The sequence below is a fragment of the Grus americana genome, chromosome 12 (assembly GCF_028858705.1).
Source record: "Grus americana isolate bGruAme1 chromosome 12, bGruAme1.mat, whole genome shotgun sequence".
NCBI classification, from domain to species: Eukaryota; Metazoa; Chordata; class Aves; order Gruiformes; family Gruidae; genus Grus; species Grus americana.
In genome coordinates, this window is record NC_072863.1 from 21900850 (window position 1) to 21928518 (window position 27669).

A 27669-nucleotide genomic window follows, 5' to 3' on the forward strand; every position below is an offset into this window, starting at 1 on the left:
TATTTTGCAACATGTTCATCTGTAGGAGTGTCCACTTACAGCGTGTCTGTGAGGCTGCAGGGCTGCCACTTCCACTCGATCTTCGGGTCAGGATTCCCGCTTACGGTGCACTGGATTTTGTGTTTGCTTCTTAGTTCCACCCGCTCAATCTTATCAAAATCAGTTTCCTTTTCATAGATTTTGGGTCTCTCTAAAGAAAAAAAAACACAACAAAACCACAAAAAATAAATGCAAACAAGCAAATTTACATCCACGGTCATGGTCCTGTTTCCGTGAAAGATTTCGAAACTTTTCACTGTGATCACTAAGTGATGATCAGCTACATCATCAGCTACTACAGCTACTGAGGCTGTAGGGAAGTTACCAGCAGTACTGAAAGTATACCTTCGCAGGAACATGGGTATTAGCTGTGGTGTTTCAGAAAATACATTGAAATGCTACCACATTCATCCTAATTGCTTTCAGATGTTGTCATGGACCTGCTGTACTTCTGGAAAATTTATGCCATGAAACATCTCTTGGTCAGGGACTGCAGGATCAGGCTGTTAGTCTATGCACTGCAGGCAAAACAGCGTTCAGCTTCTGATGTCACCTCCTGAGAGGAACCTTATCAAACAGCTGCTGGTCTGCAATATTATTACCATTGTGCAGGTTCTCCCCAGGGTTTTGGAAAAAAAAGTCTTTTTGATCTGAAAACTTTGCTTTCCTTTTCTGTTCATGTGGAATGGACACTGGGTGAAGGGACGAAGAAAGCGAGGAGGAAGCGGCAGAGAGAAGACACTTGTAAAGTAATGCCAAGACATTCTCACCAACAGCAAAACCATTAAAAATGTCCCTGCGTTATTCACATCTGGAGGGGTTGCAAGATCACACCCTTGGACTGGCAATCTCTCAAGAACAAACTGTTGTGTGACACTTTCAGGGCTGCTTGTTGCCAGCAGGAAAGAAATGCTTTGTCCCATCTACTTCCAGCTCCCACGGGAACATGCAAAAATGAGAAATAATGCTAAAAAATCCCCAAAGTGAACTGAACTTTTCCTAACCTCGAAGAGGGTGGGTTTGAGTTTGGGGTGAAAGCACAGGCTTTTCCCTTATGCAGACAGCTCTGCCCATCCCTGGCCATATCTCTGCTTCTCATAACAGGAAATCAAACAGATTTATTGGTCGGGGTCTCTCTGTGGAACACCTCTGTGTAGCCAAGTGCGGCTGCTTTACGCTGGGGGCTTTTGACAAGTTGGGAAGTGAATGTAGATTAGATTTCTATTTTTCGGGTTAACTTATTTTTTCTGCTGTCAAGGAGGCCCCAGATATGTAAATATGAGCTACTGCCCACCTCATCAATCTTGAGCCCTTTCCCTCTTTTTTTTTAAATAGCTTTTTTCCCCTTCCAGCCCTCTCCTCTTACAAGAGGACTGACGAGGCTGATCCCGTGTCTTGGTGGGATCCTCGCTTTCCATTTCTCATGGCTGCCAGGTCAAGCTCTGAAAGATCTTCTGACCTCATCATCGCCTGAAAATACATCAGTGTTTTCTTCTCCACCACGTGAAAGGAGTATGGACTGTAGTTGGTTCAGCCATATACTAACTCCCATGGTATGGTAAAACATCAGCTGCTTTAAAGAACCTTCATTAGGTCCTGATTAACATTTCACTTGGTTGAGTCTTCTTTCTCCGTCTGCCTGCAGATGATGTTCTGTCAGGCTCCAAAAATCCACTCTTCAGTCCTTTGTCCCTTCAGACAGGGCGAGGGATTGTCTTTTTGTGAAGGGGAAGATGAAGAAGGGAGCAGACGGGAGAGTACTTCAGACTGTGGTTAGGGTCTCTCAGACTCGTGTCCTCATCCCTAACATGGACGTGGGGTTTCCTGCACCACATCGCTCTGGGTTAGGCGACCTATTGCTGATCGAATGCTTTGAGATTTGTGAGCAATCCACAGGACAAATTATTGGGACTAATGTTGAATTTCCTTGTAACTGGCATTTTCCTTGTAACTGACTCATTCTCCATCAGTAAATTATTTCTGATCATAAAAATAATTTTCTAAAAGTCCCTGGAGGGAGCAGCACATTTTTCATTACCTCAGACATTTTTCTTTTCAGTCTCAAATCCTGTGTTCGGCATGTCTGGACTGACCTCAAAAGCGTGATTTTTCACTTGGAGAAAGAGACTCTAAGTTCAGTGTGAAAGGTTACTCAAGTGTTATGTGAAAGGTTACTCAAGTGTTATGTTTTCTGGGCTGTCAAAACAAAGCTTACACACTCGAGGAGGGAGACTACGTTTGCGTGTTTTTGTGTATGTGAAGGAGTATGGGGAGACAAGGTTTGATTGCAATCTTTTAATATTAGGAGATTTTTCTATACTCTTGGTGAAATGATGAACACGTTGACTGTCATTTAAATTATCCTTCTAAAAAGAAATAATAATTTTAACTTGATCTAATTCAAATAAGAACATACATGAGTGACGAATGAATTCTTAATTCCACAATTACTTTACTGCATGGCACTATTAAATATTACTTGAAACCTAAAATGAGTCAAAATGATTCATCAATTGAAATTATTATTATTTATGAGGCTTAAGCAATTATTTTCTTAAAACTTGAGGGGCTGGCTAAAAATGCCTCCCCATCATTTCTTTCACAGTGCCTTATAACACAGTTAGTGTGAGGTCGTAGCTAATTATGGGCATGACACTCAGGAACTGAAGCAATTTTAAGAAGCGTCTCTCTCTTTTTCCCCACCAGGGTTGCAATGGCGGTAGGTGTCGTTCTGCAAACGACTCTTACTGCTATCGCAGAGGGGGTGAGGCCCTTCCCCAATTTTGACTGTGCCTCCTTTGGGCTTGTGAGGGTGTTGGCATTGACCCCGGTGCACTGCTGGCTGGAGATACTTCTTGGAGATATTTCTTGGGCTGAAAACTTCCCAAACCTCTGCACGCTGTCCTGGCCGTTTCACCTCCTACCGTGCCCCCGAAGGCAACTGAAGCTTTGCCATTCGCTTCGCTCGCTGTTGGGCCAAATTCTGTTTACAGAAGTTGCCTCTCTCAGTGATGGAAAGAAGCTAACTGGCTTCCGTGGTGGGTACGGGCCTTTGAGATTTGCTCAGACTGTCACTAGACAGTAGGCTCAGCATCTGCAGCAGTCTCACCTGCGAAAAGGCTCTCCACATTAGCCTGATGAGGAGTTTTTAGCCTAAAGCCAGTGATTATCTAAGGTACACCTAGTAGTGTATGTCTCAGATAACTCTCCCTCCTCCAAACAGTGCTTTGCTTTCTCTTTCATGTTTACTTACTAAGCAGCACGGTGGATTATGCACAAACTCTTGTTTATCTTCGCTCGTGTTTAGGCGTGGGGTAAGGCTTGGGGTAAGCACTGCCAAAATCCAGGTACATTTCTGGTTAAATTCTGCATCTAAAGTGTGGATTCCACACACGCACGTACATTTGCATTTGGATTTCTGGTTTTTAAGCATGCAAAAAAAAAAAAAAAAGGCTGTTGGGAATGGAGAGCTTTAGCAGGCACTGGACTCTTGGCAGTCCAGAAGTGGAGTAAAGCCAGCTGCCTCTGCACAGCCCCTGCAGCGCACCTTGCCTCCTCCAGCAAGTGCAGTGCTGAGTCCTCCTTTCTCCTTGAAGCTCTGCGACTGTGCCGAGCGCCTGACCCGCAGCACCCTAAACCTTGGGTTCACCGAACACCTTCCCATAGAGCCTTACCCCCAACCGGCAGTCCTGCCTGCTACAGCAGTGCTGACCTGCAAGAGGGGATCTTTAAATACACTTCACTCCTGACCTGAAGTATCCCTCGCTATCCCAATTCTTGCTTCCCACTCCCCCCGCACCGAGATCACCCTGCTTTCTTTCAGCCTCTGCCTCCCGTCCCTTGGCCATTGCCCTCCCCAGGCTGAGTTTTCTCAAGCAGAAGCCAAACAAACCTTAAAAGCTTTCTCGTCTCTGGCTGCATTTGGAACAGGCGATGTTCAGATGGCTTTAAATGTATCGAAATAAATGGGTTTTCGTCCTCTCTGGCTTAAAGTGTGATTGTATCCCCAACTCGCTTTGCAGAGGTGCAATTGCTGGTGTGAGAGCTGACCTGAATAACTAACGACTTTGCTGCTGCTGCACTGTGAAATGCAATCAAAAAGCAGCTCTGCTTACTGTAAAATTCAAATCCATCAGCATTATGTAAATCTCACCTTACTTTCCAGTGTTATCTTTGGTTTGTGGCATTAGGAGCCAATAATCTGTACGAGGATTAGGACATTAACCCTCTGGCACTACCCCTTTTGCAAGACACTCTTGTGTCTCTAAATTCATTGCAGATGTTATTATGGGGTTGCACACTTGTCACCCAGAGGAGCATCCAAATATAGAGGACAGCGCGTAGCAACTTTCTTTGCCTTTTTTAGAGAAACTTTGCTTTCCTTTCAGTGACCTCTGACTGAACTGCTGTTTATGTACCTTCTCCACTACCATTTAAACTGGGTTTCAAAAAATCTTTTCACATTAAGCACATCATTAAAATAACATAGAGTGGTCCAGTGAAGCATTTAGTCTCAACCTTATGTACCTTGCTGGACATGGGACTTCATTAAAACTATTGATAGAGAGGCAACTTGTTTTCTATTTATCCTTTCTGTTTCCTAAAAGCAAAAATAATTTGCACTTTAGAATCTTTCATCTGATGTTTGTATGGTACTTAATGGAACTATAAGCTCTGCAGGTTGAGCTAGGAGAATATTCTGTATGGTAGATAGGAAACTCATTAATACAAGTTTGGACTGGTCAAACAGTATGGGAAAAAGAGGATGAAAGTTTCCCCAAAGTAAAAACACTGCCCGTGTTCAGCTTTTTTTCTTTTCTTTTTTGTTAAAAGGAAAGAAAGAAAAATTTAGTTAAATGACCTGAAAACAAAACTTTTGTTTCAGGCTGAACAGAACATTGTGCTTGACCCCAGCTGATTTTGTCTGGGTGGTTTTCTTTGTTTCGTTCTGTTTGCTTTTCTGTTTTATTTTGCGCAGCACTACGTACAAGGCTGCTGTGAAGTGGGTGCGTGGCACTGTCCCCACGGTACCTCTGCGGAAGCAGATGCCAAGATGAAACGAGTGGCCAAAATCTCTCCGTGAGTCAATACCACGGCCAGGAATAGAATTAGGGTCACCGATTATCGGTCGCCTGCCTAATCTCTAGCACACACACCCTGCTGCTCCATTGTAACCCGCTGTTACAGGCTGGGAATGCCAGCAGGGTGGAAGCAAATGGAAGAGAAGCCATGCAGTTGGATACTGTATGAACAAATACTAAGAAAAATCACAGGGCACTTGACCTACCCTCCAGGGAATTTTGTTGTTAAAATGGCAATGCGGCTTGGTTTTGTTTTTTCTGACCTTGTACTGTCACTTTTGCATGTGTCTGGCTTCACTGTGTAGGAAGAAAGCTGTCTTTTCCAGTCCTGTACCACCTTTCCCAGATCTGTCATTCAACCCTGGTGCATCCAAGCTTTGGGGGAAAAAAAAAGGGGGTTCTCTTGTCTGTCTCTCCCTGTCTTATTTTTTGTGGCTAAACAGAGTTCAAAAGCAAATGTGTTATGATAAACGGCTTAATTTTTAGCAGAGCAGGCAGTTTTCTAGGATTTTTGTCTCTGCCCCCTTTGCCTGCTTTTCAAAAGAGAAAAACAACAGTTAATGTACCTGCAGGCTTGGCTGAGAGACAGCGTGGAAACCACATGCTGCCACTTTCCGACTTCCCCCCCACCACTCTGGTTTTTAAGGGCTGTCAGAGAGAGATTGCTGCTGCAAAGACGTGAGTTGAATGCTTCAGATTTTTCTGGCAAACTCCAGCAGGCCCCCACCTTCCTCTTCCTAAAATTGCTTTGGCTACTTCCAACAAAATGAAAATAGCTCATCTGACTTTTTCATTAGGGGCTCTCCTGGGAGCACACAGAGGCTGAGTGGAGACGGGACTGCGGAGCTGCAAGTGTGTGGGGTTTGCATGATGTCAGTGAGAAAATTCTTCATAATTTGCTAATAATTAGTGTGCCGGAAAGGCCCACTGCAGTCTGTTTGTGCCGCTACATCTTTTCTTTCATATTATCTCCCAGAAAAAGTCAGTTGTTTCTCTCCTGCCTGTGTCCGATAAATGAGACTTGAAGGATAGACTGGAGCACTGTATCTCTTTGTCCTTGCTCTCCTCAGCTGAGTGTCCTGCCCACCCAAAGCACTGGCCACAGCCATTGCTGCCAGTACCCAGGAGGAAAGCAAAGCGATGGGCTTGGGGAGGAACACATTGGAACAGCGGTTGGATGGAGACAGGCTGTGTTTTATTTTGGGGTTTCTAGTTTGCTCGGCTGGCCCAGGAGATGGAAAATTAGATTTTCTATTTTGACTTTTCCTGAATGGGTCATCCTCCAAGGAGCTATGCAGGAGATGGATACGATACTCAAAGGCAAACCAGTCCTGGCAGGATACTGAACCATGCAGGCAAGGTGAAGGTAGGTCATTTTATGTAGCCGTGCTTCTCATATCTGGCTCAGTCCTTTAACCTAAACATCAGTTGGGTTGCAGTAATAATCCAAAGAAATTCGTGTTTCTCACAGTGCAACAGCGTCCAGCTTAGAGATTTCAGTGGCCCTTCCATGCACAAAAGACTGTGGGAGTCTCCTCTCTGTCTTCTACTGGCTTAGTTGAGATCCATCGCTCTAAGAGCTCTTTTTCTCTGAACTGGCATAGCCCGAATGTATTAACCTCATCCTGAAGGCTCATTTCCCTCTTCGGACTATTTCTGGGTCTGGTTGAGGTGATGGGGTATTGTTCACGTGGATCACCACATATTTATTAACTTTTATGGAGATCACTGGGGACTCCTTTGATGTCAACTCATCCATTGCAAGCCAAAGTAGGTCAGGCACAGACCTCCCTTTGCCTTTGATTTTAAACCAAATATGAAAAGCTGGCCTGACTACAGAGTAGGGCAACATATGCATCATTAAGTGCTCTGGAGCGAATTCTCCCTAGTGACAAATCAAGGTACAGCCGGTCACCTCGCTGACATAACAAGGAGCACATGGCAATGCACACGTGAGTTCTCCATGCACCCCTTTTATTCCAGTCCTTGCCCAGGAGAGAGGGAATTCATAAGGAGCCTGTGAATTACTACTTCTTATGGCAGAGGCTATTTCTAGCACTTAATCCTGCGTTTCTTATAGATAGAACACAAGAGGTTGGGGGGATCAAGGACTCTACGAGGGAATGTAATTTCAATTGACTAGAGCAGCTGGAACCCAAAGCAATATTTGCTGGAAGAGCCTTGAGGGAGCACAGGAGAGAAACTTTGGGACAAAGAAGAAAGGCAAAGTGGTGAAGGAGGTTATTCATCCCATGTTTGACTTAACTTATGCTTCAATACAATCTTCACTCACAACATGGTGGTCGGAGCATGCTGACTGCTCCGTGAGGGCTCAGCAAGAACCCTGATACATGCAGATGACTTGTACAAGGGTGAGAATGAAATGCAGCCTGCTTGCCCATAAATAGATTTGAGGGGGTTTTTGTTTATGTTTTGTTCTGAAACTGCTTTGTACTCCAGCCTGGAATAACTCTTTTCTCCCACATTTCTCCTTCTTGGCTGGCTCAGATGTGCAGCCACCAGCTGTTTGGTAGGATTGTTCCTTCTCCTTGCTCCCTCCCCTCCAAATTCTTCAGGACATTATTTTCTTGAAGCTTTTCTCAATAAGAATTTAATCAAACAAAACAAAAACACAGCAACCCGCCGCTTCTTGGACAGTGTTTGATGTGTAAATATGTAAAGAAGGAGTGTTTTGAAAATGCAATCAGCTACCTCCTGGGGACTTGAGTCCTACAATGAGCCAAAGCGACTCCACAAGGGAGATATGTGCTCCTGCAAGATTAAATTCCAGCTGCAGTGGGAGCACGGGTGACCAGAGGCACAGCTAAGCCACTTCTTAAAGAGATATATTTTGAATAGCAGCACAATTCTCCTCCAGGCCAGGCAGCACTCGCACGTCTTCGTGTGCCTCCTTCCTGCATGTTGTCAACCAGGTCCTCGCCTCGGGCCGGCATTGCTGTCAGTTCCCTCCCTGCAGCTCTGGGAGTTATTTCCTCGTTTTGCTCCTTCTTGGCTCTGTGGAGCTGAGACGATGGACACCTCTGCTCTCTGCAGATACTCATCACTTCTATGGCCACACAAAACTTTGGGGGGGAAATAGCCCCTAATATTTTACTCATTACCATGGAGTAAAATACCTTGCACATACAGCGTACACTTTATGTCAGAACCACTGTGATTGCTACCAATTATGTAGATGGGAGGTGACTCCAAGGAAAGCCTGCAGCAGTGCTGGTCTTCTACCAGGTCATGAGATACACTGCGTATAAGCTCCTGTCCTGCAGGGCTCAAGCAGGTGACTTCTTATCTTGTTCTTATTCTGCTTAAAGGGTTCTCTTCTGCTGCCTTTATTATTGAATAAAACACACTGCAAAAATTAATATAGCGCAATTTGATGAATGAGTCCTGCTGCTATTTATACTTTGCTTGTGAACAACAATTCGCAACACTATTAACTTTTAACTTCCTCTACACCTAGTTCAAATTCACAGTGCTGGGTTTGTCACGGCACTGACTGCCAGCTATGCTATCTGCGATGCTCCAGAACGTTAACGATGTATTAGTTTGAAGACACTCACAGGAGAGGGGGCTGTATGCTTACTTATAATTTCTTCAGTGCAGCATCCCTTTGCAGCAAAAGAAAACATATTCAAATGACATTTATCGTCTCATTCAAAAGTCATTTAAATAATTTTCCATCTTCTAGTATAGGTAGTATAGATCAGAACTATGTGTTGGTCTCCTTCTGCACGTCTAAGTGTCTGCTGAAACTCCAAGCAATTTAATCTATTTAGGTGCAATACCAGGATATCAGTCATGACGACTGGAGATAAAGCGTCAGGTTATTTGTTGAGGAGTTAAGGGAAAAATTCAAATCTGTGTTCAGTTTGGAGCTTCAGAATTTTTTTTGAAAGTAAAGCGAGTGATTCCCAGATCTGAAAAAGCAGTCCCTTTAACTACACGCACAAGAAAAAAGGCACTTTGCTGCTGTTGGATAAGCTTCAAGAGCAAAATTTGCCTTTTTTGATCTCTACCCACGTGCAACTCAGCAAAACGACCCTCTCCTTGGCTGAGGGCTTCACATACAGCAGGTCAGGTTAGTGCTGCAGAGAAGAGCCTGGCAGAGGCAAGAGAGATTCCTAGGTGTTTTGTGACAGTCCTGTCTCCAGTCAAGGCAAATTCCCTCATTGTTTGCAGCCTTTAGCTTAAAAACAACGGCACTCTTCAGCAGATATTTTCCTTTGCTTGCTCTCATTTCTGGGATGACCTTCTTTTACCAGAAGAGACAGGCTTGCTGTTCATTTCTCACCTTCGCCAGTCAGTAACATTCCTGCAGCTGCTGGACTTTGCAGACTCTTGAGAAGTGGTGTTTTTGCAATGAAATAATTGTTCCCGATTGAAGTCTCTGTTGGGCTGATCTCTCAGAAAGGCTAACAATGAGCACCACGCTAGGCATGCATGGTGTGTGAGAGACAGAATACCACATGCTTGTACACACAATAAAGATGAAAGGCTTGTACTGTAGTTAATAGCATGGGACGGTTTAATCCTGAAATAGCATCTTGCTGATACAAACAGCGCCTGTTTGTTTTTTATATGCCTATTTAGGGAATGGCTGCTCTTCAAGTAAACATTCTCTATTGCATGCAAACACCAATATTTACCTTGACAAGATAGTTTATTATCATTCCTAATTTTCTCTTCCTTTGAACGTTTCCGTTCTCTTAACAAGACGGCAAAACCATTGTATGGATAAACAACCTCGAGTGAACAAATTACCGCAGCGTAACACATTCCTGCTCATCAGCTGAGCTGCAGAACCTGGTCATAAGCATGTTCTTAGCTCTCTCCACTCCTAAATCACACATCAGTTTATGTAATGTTTAAGGCGGTTTAAGCTACTATATCTTATTTTGCATTTTTAATAGGCCAAATGTGCCTCAGTGACCAGTTCTCTGTTTGTTACGCATTATTCCTTTCTGAAAGGTAGAAAGGTGAAATGAGAAAAACACAAATGCTGGAAGTTACGTGGTGCAACAGTACGTAAGTGTACAAAGCAGGACAACTCAGAATATTTTTAGGTGTAAAGAGGATCAGGAGAAAAGAATTCACCACAGAAAAGAAAGCAAACCTATCTCAATAGCTTCATCTATCTCACTGCCCGAGCGAACCTCGGGAAATACAAAGGGAAGCAGAGCTGACTTTTGCTGAACTCCTACTTGGCCTCGTGATTCAATCTCAGTTGCCAAATTCAATGGATTAAAAGAGGCAGTGGATATGCAAAGAGACAATGTGGCTTTGTCTTCCATTATCCCAGCAAGGGAGATTAATAAATGTGATTCCAATATCTATTCTCCCTCTATGTTAAGTGAACCTGCTTCAGTGCACACCACATTTTTCTTCAGTTTTCTCCAGATTCCCCTAAAAATGAACCTGTCTCTCAAGTGCTCCCAGTAAATAAATGACAATACACAAAATACAGCCTTAGAAAGCATTCCTGTAGCAGGATGATGGAGAGACATAAAAGACAGGGTAGCTTATCTAGTTCCTTCCGTCAGCCCTGTTGGGACTTTTCCTGTCCCCACAGGATGTTCTCCTGTGCTTTGCCCAAGCTAGTTTTTAATCTCAAGGGATAAAACTTCCATCACTTCTCTTGGGAAACAAGACCTCACTACTAGGTATCCTCCCAAACTTCTATTAAAATTTAAGTCCTGTTAAGTTTGTTCACTTTCAAGCCATTTCTGCTTCCCTCTGCAGAGATGCTGTCCCAACATCAAGATGCCACAGGCTATTTCTGAGGTGCAGTATCTCAGTGGAAAGGGACTTTAGATTACCTAGTTTGACTAACTCTTCATGCTAGCTCTCCATTCTGTTGCTTCTATTTAACATGTGGTGAAATGAGGTGGATCTTCAGTGGTTCCTAAATAAGGTGGTGGTCTATGCACAGTGCTGTATCAGCTCATATCAGCTAAACATGGGGAAATGTCACCCATTCCTGCTGACTGGTAAAGTAGGATCACACAAAAAATGAGAAAGAACCCAGGAGAAGTCATGATAAACATCAAGTCCTTACCTGTCACTACCAGCTGCATGGTGAGGTTCTTATACAGGCCATATTTTGCATTGCTTATGACGATGGTGTAGTTTCCAGCATGCTTTGGTCTCACATCCCTTATGCCCAGTCTGTACTTCATCGGATCCGGCTCATAGCAAGTGTGGTTTTCCTTGATCGGTTTGCCATCCTTGTACCTGTTTTGAAAGTCCCATCAAAGCTCATCATGTGCATGCATGCATGTTGGCCCTCAGAAAACCTGTTACCCAAATTAGGGTGGGAAAAGAACCGTCATTCCGAAACAGCAAGGGAAATACAGATCTATAATCACTGCTTGAAGTGGACATCTATTCCTTCTGTCCTTCCACATGAAAACTGAGTAGCGCCTGCACTGCTGTGGGATGGCTTCATCCAACAAACAGGAAAGAGATATTTTAATGGATCTGAATGAGCAGTGCCTCTCGCATGCTCAACTGTGATCAGAAATGTACATCTAGATGAGCCCTTATTATGCTGGATGTGCGACACTAAGTGCGGGAAATCGTGGGTTAGCCAAAATTTATGATGTCATCAGTTTTAAAACAAGATATTCATTAAGCAGAATTGTCTTTCAATATGTGTATGTGACCCTTTACTGTTTCTGAAAAAGCTAAAGTCTGTGACCTGGAGAATTTACAGTCAATAGGAAGGTCAGTGAGGAATTCAGAGTCTTGAATCTTCATTAGCCAAGAACAGGATAGCAAAGTCTGCATGAGCAGACTCCTCGCACTGCTAACCCAATATGCAGATTTGGGTTATAAATATGAAATAGGCCAGACTTTGCCACACACAGAGCTTTAGGCTTGGTGGAAGGAGAAGCTGGGGCATGTGTCCTACTGCCTGAGAATGCTGGAAACCTCCTTGACAGTCATTTAAACAACTGTACTGAGAGACCTCCAACATCAACAGCTGTAGCTTCGAACATGCAGGGAAGGCAGCTCTGGTGGTCCCAGGCAGCTACCAAGCAGCTCCACGCCGAGCCCCGAGAACAAAGCCTTGGCAGAGAAAAGGGGGACAGTCCTCACTTCAACTCACAAAAACATTTCCATCTCCTAAATAACAGCAACAATTAAAAATATCTCCTGGCAGCACCGATTTCACTGGTCTGAGTGAATATTACAGAACTTCATGTTATTTCAATGCTAAATAAAAATGCAGCAAACCCATGTGTTTAAAAAAAAACCCCTGACCGATACCTTTTGCTGACTGCCAGCCCCCCCGCGCGGCACTCAGCTGGCCAAGGAAACGGGCACAGTGCAGGTGCCGACTCAGCCAAGCCACCTTCTCTGCCAGCACAGGCAGACCCGTGCCAGCTGTCGTACGGGGTTTCCTACAGTTCCAGATGCATAAGGTGTTGGATGGAGTTGTTAAAGACCCCCTGTAGAATGAGGCATAGCAAAAGTAGCAAGAGAGAGGACAAGCGATGAAAGGGAGAGAATTGAGTGAAATGAGGAGAAAAATGAATGATTCCTGGAGTTGCTGACATGTTGCCCCTCCTATTAAACTGATCCATTAGAGTCCTGGTGGAGCCTTTAGTTTGCTCAGGAGGATTCACTGCTTTGCCTGCAAGGATCTGACGTTGCTGGTGGTACAGGATTGGAGAAAATTATTTAAAAATTATGAAGAAAAACAATTTCTCATGTTGAGAATGTGTCCCGCAGCTTTCTGTTGTGCACTGCCTCTTTGCAGACTGACCACCCCTAGTGCTGGTAAACTGGCAGCCCTTCCCCAATAGCTTTCTACTTGAATCTTCCAAAAAGTTCTGTGTCCAGGGTAAATGAAACCCCCATTTTTCCTGTAGGGCCCTTTTCTGCATGACTAGGAGAGAAAGATAGCATGGGAAAGAAGTATGGCTTGCCCAGCTTCACAGAGCATATGTCAGCACCGAAAGGAGTCACATCTCCTTAGCTGAACCACAGCTAGTAGTATTCCCAGCTCTCATCTTTTATCTGTGCGGTAAAGTGAAAATCTATTCTAGATGAGTGCAAAAGAAGGTTGCGTATTCCTGATTTTGCTCAAGATGTTGGTACTCACCAGGTGACGCTTGGACGAGGAAAGGCGTCCACCTTTGCAGCTAGTTTCAGTGACTTGTGTCCTGATGTAATCTCATAGTAAGGCCCTTTCTTATGTGAAACCGTGATGAAAGGTTTGTCTGGAAAGAGAAATGAGCAGGAGAAGTAATGGCAGACCTGCCACAGTACAGCGCTCGCATCTTTCAATTGCGTTGTGTCTACCCTGGATTTTTTGCAATACAGATCTGCAGAAGCTGCAGACAACCAAATGGAATGACAAGCTGTTACCGCAGCTCCCCTGCAAAGCTCAGCCGCAGCCAGTAAGGTCTATCTCCAGATGAAGGACTTCATATTTAAAGCAGAGAATGTCCATCTGCGTTGCCCCTGGGGCAGTGTGTAAAATTGCCTGGGGTATCTCTTGTCAGGCCAGGTTTTCCAGGGCATCAGCAACGACGCTTAGTTCCAGCTTTGTCAAAGCAGCTCTGCTCCCAGTTAATCCATGTCCTCAGACATGTCTCAGTTTTGAACTCTCTTAAGTTTCTTTGAAAACAGTGCTGAGTGCTGACTCGTTCATAGATCGATTAGAGATTATAGATGATTAATGGTTGTTTTAACTAGTTGGCATTCTTTCCAATGCCATTTGTGTATCAACAGATTTAATAATGTAGCATTATCCTTTAAGCTTACCAATCTTAGTTCTTGGCTATCCTGGTTTACCTGCAGAACTTACCGTACACTGTAACTGTGACATTGGCCTCCAGCCTTGTTACGTTGAATGTTTTACATACGTACAGGCCTCCGTCTTGCATGGTGACATTTTCAATTGTCAGGCTACTGCCAACTTTATACACCATGCCACTCTGGTCTATCGTTCTTCTAGGATAAGGGTGCTGGAAATCGGAAAATTTTACATTTATGTTAGAAACCTAAGGAGGGTTCATAGAAAAGCAACTCTCTTCCATCATATGGAGTTCAAGAAACAAAATTCAGTAACACTATATTGCTTATACTTCTATAAATTCTCTGTTACATTTTCTGTAGTTTCTTCCACCAAAACAAAATCAGGCAGTCTTTCTTTAAGTAAACAATATAAATCAAGAAATAATCAATTATCAGGAACCAGATTTTACACTTTTCCAAGAGGCTTATATGCTTCTTTGAAATGTTTATTTTGCTGAACTAAAAAGAAAAAAAAGCAATCATTTTAATTCCAAGCATCAAATAGAACCATGAGCACTATCTCAGATAAATGAACTGATTTGGAAAAGCCCCCTTCTTCCCCCTGTTTTTCCTTAGGAGAACTGAAAGGGTTTAGTACATCAAAGGGAATGCTCAGTCTCTTACATGTTTCTACTTCAAATTTGGCATTTTTGTATTGCATTCCACAGAAAGCTCAAGAACCTACACTCAGAATTTACATTTCATTCTTCGGTGGACATTTCAGCAGATACAATTGGCTTTTGTTTCACTTTTTCCTACTTAATACATGCCAAGACGGATGAGCAGATTGACAGCTCACAACCTTCACGGCTGCCTTTGAGACTTGCCACTGTGAGCCGGGATGAACAAACAGACCAGAAGAAATGTGACAGCTATTCTTCCCAACAAGAGACGTACACTCCTGGCTTTTCTTGCAAGCGTATATTTAGCCGGAGATTTGCAGTTTAATTTGCAGGTTCAAGATGGTCAGATAAGTTTTAGGTTCATCCAAACTAAAAATACAATCAATTGTAGGCTTACAAATGGTTGGCTGTATTTCAGAATAAGTAGTAGTTAGGGTTTACTCAGCCCTGTGAACAGATCTTTCTTTTGGGTAGGGGAAGAGTGCCTGAGAGCAGAATACTGAATTTTCATCAACTCACTCTCCCATTAGGACATGTCCAGATGAGCTCAATGCGCCCGTTGATGAAGGTTTCTGCTCTGCATTCCAAATAGAGAGTTTCTCCAACCAGCAGTTTTTTGGGAGTTGCTTTCAGAACCAGGTTCTGTACTCTGCCCTCTGAAATGAAAAAAGCAAAGGTGTAACCACACAGCACTCTCCACACCAATGACATTTAAGATGGAATCCACACTCCGATTGCCCCTCCAACATCCGTTCCTTTCACAGTTTCCAAAACACCTCACCTTCTTCTGGCATTTCTATGGAAATTGGTGGAAATGCCCCCACAATGGAAACATTACATCAGTTGTATAGATGCCTGAACATCAGCTGGTCAAACTAACTGATCACATGTGGACACAGTCCTTTATGAATTACTTTTCTTGCATTTGCCATGTTTGGCTCCAACCCTCGCTCATCAGCTCCACAGCCATTCCCAGAAAAAGTTTTCAAAAGTGACTCGCCCTTTTGAGCACTTCAGCATTTCCATATCTGAGAGAGGATTCACTTCTGTAAAACACGAAACATGTTTCTCCTGCCCTCTGATGACCAGCTACCTTTCCTTTCTGAATGAGATCCCCAAATCTTCATCTAATATATTTATTGATGCCTTACATACATCAACTCTGAAATAAGCCTGCGTCATGTTTTTGGTGCCCCATACCAAACACACTGACCACTGTACAGTAGTACCACTTTATAGAGTAAGGTATTGCCTGCGTCCTTTTGGGCTAGAGAGGGATGACCTAATGGGTTTTTAGCTTTGCTCCAACAATGAAGGAAAAGAGAGAGAGAGAGAGATTTACAGGACTTTTATTTGGCTGCCATACAGATTTACAAGCCTGTTGTTTAAAGCTGAGTGCTAATTGTATAGAAGGATGCCATGATCTAATGGGAATGAAGTCACAATAAACTCTCCTCTGTCAAAAATATAATACATGAGGAAAGAACATACATTGAAAACAAAGGAAAAATAAATTCTAATTGGCTTCATATAAATCCCCAGCACTCAAAAATGTAATGTTTAGTTGCTTCAAATTCAGATCTTAATTCTGAGCTGAAGCTCAACTGTAAATACAAGGGAAAGGGTATAGTAAATCACCAAGAGAAACTATATAAAAAAGCAAAGATTTGAATTAGCAGTTTAATGAGATTTTTATACCATGATCTTGTGTGTTTAATGACCGGAAGCAAAAAGAAAGCTACTGTTTGGTTTCGCCTAAATCAGCAGTTGTTTTAACGTAAATATAGTTCAGTCCAAGCAAACAAAGCCTTGGTGGGGGCTGAATAAAATACTCCTATTTTGTACCACCTCAACGCTTGGTAATTTTTCAAAACCAGGAGTGGATCAAATCCAAGTTCTATTGAATAGGAAGAGAAGGGAAAGAATGAGTTTGCTTTTAGCGTTCCAGCTTGGACTTGCTACAGATACATACCAGTGAGATATATCAAATATAATTGAGGCTAACCGAGAAATAATACCCAGGAGCTTCGCTATGAAATAGAAACATTGCAGTCATTCCTTGGCGCACAGTAGGCACTCACCCAGTCTCTGTGCTAGGTAATAGGAGGTGAACACGCTTCCACTGACATTTGCAGTGCATGTGAGTACGCCAGAGTAAACGAAAGAATGAGAGGGGATGACAAATCCTCTTCTTGGGTCCCACACCATCCTCTTGAGGTTCATGTCTACAGAATGAGGATACTGCAAGAGAACAGACAGATGGGAGGCTTGTGAGACATTCCTGTTCCCCGCAGACCATAGAGGCAACCAGCCAAGGCTGTTCTGCTTTAGAGGCAGGGTAGATATTTGACTTTTCAGAGTGGTTGGTGGTCTCATTCCACACATATCTTAAGCAACATCAACATAAGCAAATAGAGAAGCCCTCCCTAAGGTATGACTGTCTTTGAAATCCAAAACTTGGACATCATAATTGTGGCTTTTGATTCAGTAGCCCCAGTCCTCTCAGATCTTAGGCAAGATACCATGCTACCCATTGCGGGTCCCATTTCCCTCATCTCTTTACTGGAAATAATTATGCCTATCTTGTATGAATTTTGTAGGGTAATATTTTTGGAAGTGTTTAAGAACAAAATTTGCTTCTCCTAATGCTACACGTAGCTACCACATGTTTTTCTGCGAATTCACGGTACTTTAAAAGTATGCGTAAAGTTAGACCCCAAAAAATCAGAATTATTCATGTCACTAACTCACCTGCTGGCAGTCACCTACAAGCTATGGTCTATGGCTAGTCATCAGATTCTCTATATCACGGAAAGCAGCCTATGGATTCCCAGTAGGCACTGAAGCAGTATGGATGACTTAAGATGCTAAATCATAGGGTGGCAGAAATAAGGGACTTAGTAACATAGGCGGTTTTGGTCCTGAATTCATAAACACTCATTGTTCTGAGATTCTTAAAAGCCAATATCTGTAAGTTCTGCTTATGAGGAAGAAGTGAGGATACGAAAGGCAAATGTGGAAAACAAACTAGAGCAAAAATTCATTTAATAAGAATGAACCCTCCGTATACCCTTGGACAGCGCTGACGTCAAGCAGGTTAGCTTTTGTTGGTGGGAATAATTAGTTTATTATTATTATTAACACGCAGGGAAATCGTCTATTTGCTAAAGAAAATGCAATTTACTTTCCAATCATTTTGAGAATCCTGGATTATAATGTAGAAAAGAAATAAGTGAAATTAAATGCAGACAAATAACTCAGGAGTCTGTAAAAGAGCAGAGGACTGAATTTTTGCGGGCAGGTGAATGGAGGCACAGGCTGTAGGTCTGACTTTGCCAGCAGGACTCAGGAAGCCTCTTTAGGACTGAGGGTGTGCTGCAGGAGCATTGAGATCACTTTTGGCTGAAAAATGAAGGGTTTGGGGAAACCTGAGTGTGCCTACAGTTGCATGATAACTAACTTTATTTGCATAGTGCGTCTCCTTCCTTCTTATCACATGCTGGCTTCTCAAAGATGAGGCAAGTTAATGTTTTCCTTTTCAGAGCTACCTTGGTTTAACTTTTGGAGCTAATCAAGGGAAGAGCTGCACTAGGAACCGCAAGCAGGAATCTCCCCAATGACGTAATAGTTTTGCTCTTATTCTTGTTATGCAGCATGCAATTTCTGTTTCTGTCTCCAAACAAACAGTAGTCTTGTATGGCAGTGTGGTTTAAATAGGATTCAGTTTAAATAATACTCCTGTTCCAAAGAAATTTCAGCCCCAGGCTTTTGAGAGCTGCTGCTCATACCTCTCGTATGAATACACAATTGATCAGGTTGGCATTATTTTACATCGCTTGTTATTACATATTCAGCACAGATCAAAGACAAAGGAATTATGACTGTGGGGCAGTGACCGGTGATGTTGCTGTGGGGAAGCAGCCGCAGCGAGAAGTTGCTTTCTTTTGGCACAGCGGTTCTCTTCCGACAGTAGGAGGAAACATGGATTTCATGTAAATACTTTCCAAGTAATCAAGCTGTGGCATCTCTGTTCAGAACCGTTAGGAAAATTCAGGAAAATTACAGAAAGAGATCTGAGACCTGAGGCTTAATCACGCTTTAACACCCATGAAGGTCAAAGCTGTAAGCGGCAAACGCACACTGAACCAGCTCAGTGGCTAAACAGATCTGACAAGCCTGAAAATGCTTGTTTTGTCCAGAATTAAAATGTTCAGCAAAATTAAAAGTTTGAATTTTGTGTCTTAGCATGGGTTTATTAATAACAAAGATGATATGTAGAGTTAGCTGGGATCTGTTTAGTATTAGCAAGAGGTACCTTTCCCCATACATATTTAAAGGCCAGAGTGTGCAATGATTTTAAAGTATAATGGTAACATAAGGAACTTAATTTACGGTGCAAAAAAGTACATTTTCTACAAGAATAATAAAATGTGATAAAGCTGAGCTTCAAGGTTTGGCAGCTCTGCTCCCTGATGGCTAGGGGAAGGGGAAAGAAAAAAATAACCCTACCGAGGAGGCCCTTTTCAACACTACACACATATTAAACGTCTTCATAAAATATTCAAAAATATATATTTAAACAATCAAACAAAAAGCGTCAATGCTGCTTGAAGGAAATCACAGTGGCTTTCCTCCCTTTGAAGTTTGTTGTCTATTGGAGATTAAATTTGGAAGAAGAGGATGTTCTAAATTTGTCTGATCGCCTTATTCCCCTCTCCTCCCCCATCCTTACCTCCACCCCTCTCCCACCCCGCTTCCCCTTCGCACGGGAAGCCGCCACCTTGGCTCCACACGGCGCTATGAAATTCCCAGACAGGGCAAAACAAGCGGTGACTTTCCGTAGATGGAGCCCGGGGCTGGCGGCTCCCGAAGCCAACACACGCCTTGAGTAGCTCACAGCATCAGGAGGGTCCTTTGGGGAGCGGCACTCAACCTCTACGTCCCTGCCCTGCAGTCCAGCTGCTCTCCCTTGAAAGGGAAAAATCTTTGGGGGACAATTTTCTTTGCAATTCAAAAGGGAGGTTTCAGTTGAGGTTTCATTCCGGCAGCAGCTTGCAGCAAGGTAAAGGACTTCAGTTTGTGTTTGAAGAAATTACCAGGAGAGAATTTAGCTGGCAAGCAGGGAGAGCAGGGCTGCCTGTAAGTAAGGGGATGAATGTGGAGGTCTGCTTGGTTCCAAGGCCACATTTAGGCTCATGTGATTGTGCTGAAGTCAGCAGCAGAACTCCAGCAATGAATTCGGTTGAAGTAGGCTAAAATAAGATGGGGATATTTCATTTTTATAGCCAAGAAGGAGAAGATGATAACACTTATCTAGGCTAAAGTGACTAGCTATCACTTGAGAGGAGCCTTATTCCCCCCCTTTTAATCCCTACTGACAAAACTTAAAAATAGAGATCTGCTAAAGCAATAAGGCCAGTGCTGTCCCTCTGCACGTCTGCTGGAAATTTGCCACTGGTCTCAGCAGGAGCCCGAGCACTGTCTCAGGCCTCTGTGATTTCACGTGCTGTCTCCGAGGAGAAGGAGACATCCACCAATGAAGACATCCAACAGCTAAGAGGAGCAGAGGTCCTCAGACCCCTCCACCAGCACAGCGTCAGCCTATCTGCGTGTGCTCCGCTATCGCAGCATTCCCAGCAGAACAACCTCATCTCTCCCAGCCCCTCCAGAGCAGGCTGTGGAACAGGGGCAGAGGATGAGCTCCTGCTCCCGGCAGGACAGCTCAAGCAGTCTGCCTCGCTGGGGAACGGAAAGGCACACAACCCATTAGGTAAAAGGCAGGACTGGAGCCAGGAGAACTATGTTCCTCACTCCGTGATAGGCTTCTCTACAGAGCAATTCTAAAGCCCTTTAAATGAGTGACTAGATCTCCATCTACTGAGGAAGCCCCAGACCTTAAATTTCCATTCTTATTACACCAAATGGCCTTGGCCTCCGCAGACCATTCTGTAACCTTGACATTCAGATGTAACTGCTGCCAGAGGGATGGATGCTGTAGGCATTTGTTCCCAAGGCTGAAACTTGGTTTAAATTTATGAAATCAAGCAAAAATGGGCAACTGTTCTGAGGAGGTTCAAGGTGTATAAGATAGTTTTCATGAAGATAGCTAATAGCTAGGTGTTACACAAAGAATTTTGACAAAAACAGTGCCTCGTCATCTATCTTTGCCAATTTATGGAGGAACATCAGCCACAAGATGAGAAAAATATGTGATAAACTCAGCCTAATCCCTGAAACACCCTTGTACACAGTTCAATAGTAATACACTGCAAGAGCAGGACTGTGCTTCTGGATTTTCAGTGTCTTTGCTATTTTTTTTCTGAAACTTACCTAGCTTCATAGATTTTATTTTGCATTTTTACCCATTCTGTTGGCAGCCCAGACCTATGAATTGTTTGAGTTTCTCTGAAACAGCATCTTACCTTGGAAAGCTTGGGTTTGATATCTGGCGAGGTAACTCGGCAAGGGACAACAACCGTTTTCTTAGCGTCTAAAATGTAGATTATTTCGGGATGTTCCGGGTGAATCTCCACAAACGGATTTTTGTAGTCTGCAGGGAAAAGAACACTGATTTGCAAAACTGCTCCTTTACTGATCAATGAGCAGAAGGGCACTGCAATCTGAGCGGCTAACTGCCCACAGAAGGCTCACTGTAGCGTGAGACAAGACATCCAGTCACATCTTGCTTGTTTGCAAACGCCAGTGTTATCTAGGGATTATAGTCAATGACCAAGAATCAGAATACCCCATTTCTAACCCTTTTTTGCAGTGTAATCTTGTAAAAAACTCCTTTTCTTATCCATTCTCCATCTGTAAAAATGCAGTTAATAAATCAGCTCTACAGGTCTTCATGGCCCTTGAGTTAGTTCTTTCCTCAGTGCTCTGAATTTCTTTCACAGGTGATATTATACCTATTCCACAGCAGTTAAGTGTTACAATAGGTTTACAGCAGTTTCTACTGAAAGAAAAAAGCTTCTTTCTGTAAATGAAAATCTCTAGAATACTGCAGAAAGCATGCAAAAAGGGAATGTAGACCCATGATATTCAAAGCCAGGCCAAAAGAATCTATTTCATCTAACAGTGAAGTACCTTGGTCATGCTCTTGGGAAACTGTGGGATTTTCTACAGATCTGCCACATTTAATCAGACTAGATATAGATATACAATAGAAATAAATAAAAATCTGAGGTAGTTTAAGGTAATAAAGCTTCTGAGTCTCATTCACTGATTTTTCATTGTATGAATACAGTGATGGTCATCACAAAATTAAAATACTGCTTGTGGAATCCTAAAAGCTTCAAGATTTTTCTAAAAAGCATTCTTAGACTTGATATTCTTATAGCACAGAGTTTCAAGTACCATTCAGCTAATGCAATACCAACCACACCACACAGCGTGGGCAATCAGCCCCTTTGGGTTTGGATTCTACTGTTGACAGGACAGGATGTGCACCCTGTACAATAACCTCAACCTGCTTATCCTTGGCTTGGGACCTGCCTCCACACACTTAATTATATTTTGGAAATGGCTTCACCTAAAGCATGGGAAATAGCTGACATGAAAGGTTTGTGAACAATCTAGGTTACAAAAATGTGCTCTAAAGTATCCTGACAGTACTTTTAAAAAGGATGTGCTATGAGGAAATTAAAATCAGTTTTCAAAAGAATGCTTAACTACTCCCAAATGGGCTAAGCTGGTAATGAATGCAGTCAACCAGGACTGACACGTCCATCGCTATGGACTAGTAGGAGGCCTTCAACAATGGCAAACACTTTAAGGCTTTGGAAAAGGGAAGCACCTACAGTGTAGGTGACCTGTTCTCTGATGTAGTATAATGAGGAGAAGTGTCCTTCTTGATGAAGATCATTAAGGTACTTCCTGAACTACCCTCATATCCCCGTATCATGTTTCCTCTCTAATTCCTGGTGTACTATTAAGGGATTTTCAATGGAGAAAAAAAATCAATTCCTTATTGCTCAGTGGATGTAGCCCCACAGTTCATCCAGAAATTGCCCAGAAGGTCACGTCTCTGTGCAAACACGTGAAAGAGTCCACAAACTACCAGATCAAGATGCCAATGCTACTTGTAGATCTTGGGGAGCCCTCCTGCTCTCCACAGCCAAGAGGCTGGTGGTAGAGCTGGGCAAGGAGCAGCTGCTTCAGGAGGGATGTGCTGGACCATTCCCCGGCAGGGCAAAACCCTGTTGCAGCAGCACGGTGTGAGAGTAGCTCAGGTAAAAGCTGCGTATACCCTCATCTGTGGTCAGACACCTCTCAAACACAAAAGTCAAAGCCACGGGCTGTGTTGAAGAACCTGAATGGTGTGATCATCTTGGTTTAGCACCAAAATGTCAGGCCAGTTGGCCCCAATCCTTTCACCTAAATGCATGCTCTCGTTTTACATCTAAGGCTGTTGTGGCAGCTGTTCTATGATTGAAGAAAGCCCCAGTTGCAGTGTGTCGGAGAAACGCTATCTATTCATCCCGTTAATCCTTGCATTACTGTATCAGGCTGCTCTCCCTCCTTCATCTATTGGTAAAACTGAGAGTGTTCTAAAATCTCCATGAGAAGATAGCAAAATATTTCTCTTAACTTTTTAGCTAGTGAGGAAAAAACCCCTGTACATGGAGTTTTAAAAATTCCAAGTATCCCTTTCTGGGTGTTGGCCATTTTGGCTACTCTCAACAGAGTCTAAGATTGTGAAACCCTCCAGAATTTCTCCTTGCCCAGTGCCCCATCCCTGGCAAACAGTCTTTGGCTTCAAATCAGTGGGGATCCATTTTTCAATTTAAAACCAATGTTCACCCTTTGGACCCTAGCAGGGAGCTGTGTATTCCATACTGGAGGATCTGTAACTAAAGAGTAGGTGAAGTGCTTATTTATGTTGAATTTTTCTGGGTAACAAGTGTTTTACATGTAAGTGATGTAACTACGCTCATTGGTGACCTGCAGAACAGTTTGAACATGGAGTGTGAGATTTGGATTTGCTCTTCCACAGCTTCGCTGACAAAGGAAAACACAGAGTTGGTTCATCTCACTTGCTTTGTCTTTATTTCCCCACGACTGGTAACTCATCTGGGAACAGGTCATTCATTTGGGGATATCAGTGTTCAGTTCTTGGCCAATGATGACAGTCTTTGCTTAAGGAATGTCATGGAAATACAGAAGTGCTGTCACTTGGAACGAATCTTCAAAGAATTAGCTCGGTGCAGAGCTGGAGTTCCTTCACTTCACAACCCAAACCAGTTTCACTCACAAAAATGAAAGGCAGGGACTGAGACAGGAGAGCAGGACTGTTGCCGTTTGTATTGTTGATCGCTTCATTTTAGCTCTGAGAACTGGAAATAGGTTTCTTAGCAGGCAAAATGTACCACGTGCTTCATCACGATGAGACCAAATGTTGGTTGGTAGCTCCTTGTGTGTATCAGAAAGGTCACACACGTTACGGTGATGTTTTACAAAAGGCACTTGGGTCCCTGTGCAAGTCCAAGAGATGTGTGATCAATGTGGGGAGCTGTGACAAGAAGCTGATCAGTAGCACTGAACACGAGGCAGTAAAACAGGAGATAAAGACCAGCAATCTGGATGATGTCTATCATTTCTAGTAATGTCTTTTCATGTCAGCTTTTATTCCATGCCATTGATTTATTCTGACTGGGTTGGTCTATAAGAAAGCATGTACTTTGGAGTAAGGGCATTGCAAGAAACATTATGTAACAGAGACTAATTAGAATTTAAAAATTAGACTTGTAATCTCCCCACATTTAGGAAGTTTCAGGTACACATCCGAACTTTCTGTTCAGGCAGGCACTGGTTCTAATCAAGCCTTGAGCTGAGAAACCTGATCTCCAGACCATAACTTCGTAGCTTGTTCCAATCCCTAAAACTAATAGGAAATATTTCTACTCAATCCAATGTCTTATGCAGTTTCCCAAACAGGTCAGCTAAATTCTTCTATTGAGTCACATTATGAAAATGTGCTTAGTGTTTGTCCCTGAGCATTAGTGCTGCTTAATGCCTCTGCAGCCTTGCTCTCCAGCTAAACCGTACTTGGAGGTATCAAAGGTAATGATATTTTTATAGCCAATTTTAAAACTTCTGCAAATGATGAAAGGCCTTTCTACTTAAAACACGACCCTGGATTATTAAAAGAAGATCCATGGATTATTTGTTATAGGAAAAAGCAGAGAAAGTGATTTTTTTTTTTTTTTTGTATTTGCAACAAACACTGCGAGTGCAAAAAAGTGACAGGGCAAATGTATTCCTCTCTATTTGTAGTCCTACGGAGAAAAAGAGAGAACAACCAGTGTGCCACATGACAAGGGGATAGGGCATGAATAGAGGCCAAGAGGAAACGTGTTGTGAAAAAAGGAGCTTCTTGATACCAAACTATTCACAAATCTGGATCAAATTTTGCACAATTGTTTTGACTGAAAAGATGGGAACACTGAATTTAAAAATATTTGTGCTAGTATTTTTAGAGGGAATTTCAGAATAGCACTGTTTGTTTAAAAAGTAACATAAATCAAAAGAAGGCAGCTAAGCAAATGTTAAATAATACTAAAATGTCAGAAAATATTGAACTATGCAATGATTGAAATATCTTAGTCAAAGCAGAATAAACTTTCTCAAAAATATTTCCTGTTCAGGGAAAAAAAAATAATTATTTAACCCCATTCTCCTCCATCATCTCTCCCTACCTCCAAGACCTCTACCAAATTTTTAGATTCACAACAACAGGCCTAAAACTAATCTACTTTTTCCAGCTGTAAATAGGACAGATACACGTCCTGGTGGTACTAAACTATCGAAGAACACCTAAATGGGAAGCATGAATTTACAGTGTACGTAACAGAAGCTATATTTCATTCCTAATTGATTTTAAATAGCAGCCTGCACCTGAATTGCCATCTGCCTAGCCAGTAGCTAGAATTCCACTACCCCAGATCATAAGCTACAATCTGAATTGGAAGCCAAAATACATAAATCTATCCTTCTACCATCAGTATTTGAAATCTAGATAGTGTTTTAAAATCGCTGCAATTAACAGCAGCGAAAGGCAGTTTCTGGTTGGGAAAGGAGAGGATGGCTTGAACTACGATTGATCATTAATCTCTGGGAGATGTCAGGTCTCACGGGCATTATTCTCGCTCTGTTTTCAAAAAAAAGAGGAAAAGGGTTTATATTTTATGGGTCCTTCTCCTTCCTACAGCATGTGAGGTTTCCTAGAGCAGACGGCTGTAATTCGTGTTATCTCAGTGCTTAATCCAGTTTATAGCCTTAGCCTAAAGAGAGTTCTCCGTCAACTAAAGGCCTCCTTTCCTCCCTATTTCAATCCTGGAGCGATACTGGAGCTCTTAAACAAGGTGGGATACCTGCGTGAGTTAGTGGAGCAGCTCCTGAAGTGAAGATGCCACTGTGGCAGCTACTCGCTAAACTGCTACAGTTTTGACGTGAGAGCTCAACCATGAGGTTAGAGCTGCACTGTGGCCATCAGAGGAAAGGGACCCTGGAATGAAAGGACAAGGCAGTTGCAGGTGAAGGTCAAGCACTCACTAAATAACCCAGTCAGACCAGGGAGGTGGTTTTGTTCTCCCTAACTGTGAAACTCTGTGCAAATTAAAAAAAAAAACCAAAAAAACCAAAACCAGAAAAAAGCTAAGGAGTACAGTACAGAGAGCAACAGAGCGTCCTGCAGCCTGCTTGTGCTCCACTCCGGCTGCTCTAACAACCCACGGAAAGCAGGAGCAAGCCAACGCCACTTGCATTGGGAAGGAGACGTCCTGAGCAAGAGCGCTTTTCCAGGCAGCTGCACTGCTCACTTAACAGATAAGAGAATGTAGAGTGGCTCAGCTTTGGATCTTAACAAAATGATGAAGTATAAATACTGAACAGGGAACTAATCAACTGCCAGCTGATACCTTTGTTATGGTTTGCACAGACAAAAAACTGAATCCTTCATGAAACTCCTAAGTAGTTCAAACTGACTGTGGCATGGAAAAATGATCTGCTGGAACATCGGGAGTGTCACTGTCAGCTTTACAAACATGTTCACCACCTTAAGTTAATCAGCAATCAGTTAACTCCTTGTAAAAAAGTCTCCGAGACAGAACTTCTTGAAACAAAAGGGACAGGGTCACTTTTCTTTAAAAATGATAACCTTAGCCTCAAGGAAGATCTCTAATTCCAGATGGTGTAAATCCATTGCACTCAACTGTTGCAATTTGGAGAGCTGTGGCATGGGGAACGCAGGTGCCGTCCTGCAATACAAGACGTGGAAACTCTCTGCAGTTACCAGCACTGAACTCCGAGGAAAAAAATTCTCATCAAAGAAACACTTTATGTAAAGAGGGTATTTCCCTGTAGCTTGGCACATCTGTTCCTCCTGAGTTGGGAAGGTAATATGCCCTCTGAATCGTACCCATAAAGTACCTATCAATTCCCATAGGATAATTAAAAAGAATAATTTACCCTGGACCGCAAAGCTCATTGTATGTGAAGAAAGACAAGAGCTGTAGCACGTTAGGGAGTTATCAGCCGCAGCACCAGCTCCACGGCGAGGGAAAGGCCCCTTCCCTTCGCTCTCAGACTGGCTGTCTAGCTCTGCAGGTCAGTGGAAGTTTGCAGGAAGCTGCAGCCAGGCCAGGGTGTTACTGTTTACCCAGCACGGCTCGAGGGGGAACGCAAACAGCAAAGCGAAGGAAGCAGAGGCAGCGGGACAGCGGAGGGGAAGGGGGCCTGATGTCCAGCCACAGGGACAGAGCCGGGCAGAAAAATCAAGCGCGCCACACGCAAAAGCAACTCAAAGGTCAAGTGCCTCCAAGAACATTGTTTACCTCCAGGCAGTGAAGCCCTTCATGTTTAAATTCTCATTCTGTCTCGGTGGAGATTAATTGCTGTTTGAGATGAGCTTAGGGAGGGTCCCTTTTAACTCGGCGGCGTAATAGCAATTGCCTGGGGAACGTGCAGTTCCCTCTTCAAGCCTCGGCAGTGACAGTATGTGAACACAGAAACGGGACTCCTTCACCTCGCGGTGACATCTGTTCTTTTGTTTAGCGTTATCTGTAATATAGGTGACTATCTACCAGGAAATGCTGGAGACC

The 27669-nt window shown here is 43.1% G+C and overlaps 1 protein-coding gene and 1 long non-coding RNA gene across 14 annotated transcripts in view; one reads left to right on the forward strand and one right to left on the reverse strand.

Annotated features, from left to right (window-relative positions):
* LOC129211696 (uncharacterized) overlaps positions 1–27669 on the forward strand; it is a 281089-nt gene that overhangs the window by 121345 nt on the left and 132075 nt on the right. The window lies entirely within an intron of this gene.
* The window catches only part of LOC129211691 (vascular endothelial growth factor receptor kdr-like), a 135483-nt gene that overhangs the window by 61086 nt on the left and 46728 nt on the right, over positions 1–27669 (reverse strand). For all 4 annotated transcript variants that reach the window (XM_054839176.1, XM_054839175.1, XM_054839174.1 and 1 more), the window contains exons 4-10: positions 20989–21116; positions 16648–16807; positions 15086–15222; positions 13954–14113; positions 13246–13363; positions 11194–11369; positions 40–190 (exon numbers count right to left, since the gene is read on the reverse strand). In XM_054839176.1, coding sequence (XP_054695151.1) covers positions 40–190; positions 11194–11369; positions 13246–13363; positions 13954–14113; positions 15086–15222; positions 16648–16807; positions 20989–21116 — 1030 coding nt within the window. The remainder of the gene's footprint in view (positions 1–39; positions 191–11193; positions 11370–13245; positions 13364–13953; positions 14114–15085; positions 15223–16647; positions 16808–20988; positions 21117–27669) is intronic.